Raw genomic sequence first — 3,230 nt, 5'->3', positions numbered from 1 at the left:
GGTATTGGAACAGGCAAGCTTGATAACTTGAGCAAGTTCACAGAAGAAATGAGGAATTTCCAAGTGTTTACAGAAGGACAATTTCAAAAGCATTAGACTATGGACATGGGCATTCACAATACTAGTGATCAAAGAGAATATAACCAGCATGCCACAGAGACGAGGGTTTATAATGACTGTGTATCTCAGTGGGCAACAAATGGCCACATATCGGTCATAGGCCATTATTGCAAGAAGAAAGTTTTCAAAACCTCCAAACACGAGGACAGCACACGCCTGTATGAGGCAGCCAATGTAAGTGATAGACTGTTTTTGTGTCTGGATGTTCAGCAGCATCTTTGGGATTACAGTTGTACTTAAACCTATGTCAGAAAATGACAGATTGGAAAGAAAGAAATACATGGGTGTGTGGAGGTGGGAGTCAGAGCTGATAGCAAGGACGATGAGTAGGTTTCCTAGGATGATGACCAGGTACATGAACAGAAAGATGTTGTAGAGGAGAGGCTGCATTTCTGGATCTGTTGTCAGTCCTAGGAGAAAGAATTCTGAAACACCTGTTTGGTTTCTTTGTTCCATTTTGTTGATGAAACTGATGGAAAGAATGGGTGAGAAGATAATCAAATGTTTAGTTGCATTACTCAGGAAAACACCACATTGAAAAGAAAGAAGAAGTATTTGGAAATATTATGTCCTTTGGCTGCATGCTATCCTTATTTAAAAGACAAGAATCTGTAATAACTACATGCAAATATTATGCTGGAATGGAGTGTCAGGCTGGTCTTATTATGATTATTTAAAAAATTATACCAGCTCAACTCTTATGATCATATAAAATGTTTTAAGTTTTATTAAATAAAATAGATGGATCAGGGTAGTAATGCAATGTGTCTTTTTCAGACTCCATGTTTTTTCTTGATCAAAGCTGCACACAGACATAATATAATGTGTGTTAAAAAGCAGAAATTAGATAAAACTGGTAAATCCTCCTTCCTTTCCACCACAGAAATGCAAGTAAATATTAGAGAATTCTGTAGTAGTCATTATCATAGGTGAGAAAGGGCAAATATCTGCTGTGGAGGGCATTGGTCCCTGTCTTTGAGGTGACAGAGTGATTGGTGGAATTAGAGCTCTTTGAGACTGATTTGTAGATCAAAGGGAACTCGTCAGGAAGATGGAAGACAGTTTGGTATGAGTCTATGGAAAATTGGCTCCAATCATTTAATGCATGTGCTCTCACCCTTAATTCTGTGAGATCAGGTGGACTTGAATAGCATAAATTAATACAGTAACTATAAAAACGAGCAAGAATGGATTCACACATAACAATGATTTTAAGGATTGCACAAGCTCAGGCAATTTTTCATTCTGTTGTATTTTGTGTCATTATGAGTCCAAACCAATTCTATGGCTCCTAACAACAGCAGCAGCAATTCTTGTTACCACTTTCCCTGGATGAACCTGTAGTGAAACCCATTCTTCATTAAGGTACATTATATAAGGGAGTCTAGGTTACCTGGCTGGCATTCCCGAGTAATGATGCTTGACATATGTCCTTGATGTTGAATGATGTAGTTAGAAGATCTGTCCTCAGAAGAGGTTGAGAAACCAAGTGAGGATCTAGGCTCCTGGGGAAAAGGATCATCTGCAGGAGGAGTTGAGGTGCACTCTTTCTTGTGTGAACAAAGGCTACTGAGTGAGGGTGTCAAGGGCAGATATTTTGCAGTCCATGTATCTCTGGGGGCTCAATATCCAAAGCTCCTAATTAGCCAAATTATTTATTGTCGTCTTGATCGAAGGACAATGCAACTCCTTAATGACCAAGACAATTGTTGTTAAGTGCCATCAAGCAACCATATACACAACATAACAAAACCCTATCCTGTCCCATTCTCACATTCTTTGTTAAACTTGAGTCCATTGCTGCTGCCCATGATCCAATCCATCTCATTGGGGGTCCTCCCCTTTTTTGCTAACGCTCCACTATAGCAAGCACGATTTCCTTCTGGGACTGGTCCTTCCTGAAATATGTCTAAGGTATAAGAAAATAAATTCTGGCCTTCTTGGTTTCTTAGGGTTAGGTTTAAGATTCTGAACATACTATTTTTTTTAAAAAAATATATGTTGTTGTTGTTAGGTGCCATCAAGTTAGTACTGACTCATAGTCACCTTGTGCACAACACAACGAAACACTGCCCAATCCTGGGCCAACCTCACTATCCTTGCCACGCTTGAGTCCATTGATGGTGCCATTTTGCCAATCCATCTCCTTGGGGGGTCTTCCTCTTTTTCTCTGAATCTCTACCTTACCAACATGATCACCTTCTCTAGCAACTGGTCTCTCCTGACAATAGTCTGAAGTATAACAGACAAAATTTGGCCATCTTGGCATCCAATGAGCACTTTAGCTGCACTTCTTCCAAAACGGTTCTATTGGTTCTTTTGGCAGACCATGGCACTTTTAATATTCTCCTCCAACACAATAACTCAAAAGCATCAATTCTTCTACTATCCAGCTTTTGCATGCATATGAGGTGATTGAAAACAGCTTAGCTTGGTTCAGGAACACCTTAGTCCTCAAGCTTACATCTTTGCTTTTTTACACTTTAAAAAGGTCTTGTACAGCAGATTTGCTTAATGCAATACGTCATTTGATTTCTTGACTGTTGCTTCCGTGAGTGTTGATGGTTGATCCAAGAACAATGAAGTATTTGACAACCTCAATCTCTTCTCCATTTATAAGAATGTTGTTTATTGGCCAATGGTGAGGATTTTTGTTTTCTTGACATTGAAATGCAATCCATACCATAGGCTGTGCTCTTTTATCTTCGTCAGTATATGTCCTAAGTCCTCTTCACTTTCAACAAGTTTGTATCATCTGCATATCACAGAATGTTAAAGAGTCTCCCTCTAATCCTGATGCCACATTTTCTTCATAAAACACAACTTCTCAGATTATTTGCTCAGCATACAGGTTGAATAAGTATGGTTAAAGAACACAACCTGAAGCTGAAGAAAATGAAAACAAGTCCACAAGAGCCAAAATATGACCTTGAATATATCCCACCTCTATTTAGAGATCATCTGAAGAACATATTTCATACATTAAACACTAAAGACCGAAGAGCAGAAGAGTTGTGGGATGACATCAAGAACATCATACAGGAAGTAAGCAAAAAGTCATTGAAAAGACAAGAAAGAAGGAAAAGGTCAAAATGGATGTCAGAAGAGAC

General features: G+C 38.8%; 1 protein-coding gene across 1 annotated transcript; it reads right to left on the bottom strand.

Annotated features, from left to right (window-relative positions):
• Positions 1-576, bottom strand: LOC102818882 (olfactory receptor 7G2-like; the record flags this gene model as incomplete). Its single annotated transcript, XM_006877920.1, has 1 exon — positions 1-576. A coding segment is annotated over exon 1 (576 nt), but the record flags the coding sequence as incomplete, so codon positions are not given.
• Between the last annotated feature and the right edge of the window lie 2,654 nt (positions 577-3,230).

This window comes from Chrysochloris asiatica, unplaced genomic scaffold (assembly GCF_000296735.1).
Source record: "Chrysochloris asiatica unplaced genomic scaffold, ChrAsi1.0 scaffold00673, whole genome shotgun sequence".
Taxonomy (NCBI): domain Eukaryota; kingdom Metazoa; phylum Chordata; class Mammalia; order Afrosoricida; family Chrysochloridae; genus Chrysochloris; species Chrysochloris asiatica.
Note: the sequence above shows the minus strand (reverse complement) of the source record. Positions and strands in the feature narration are given on the sequence as shown.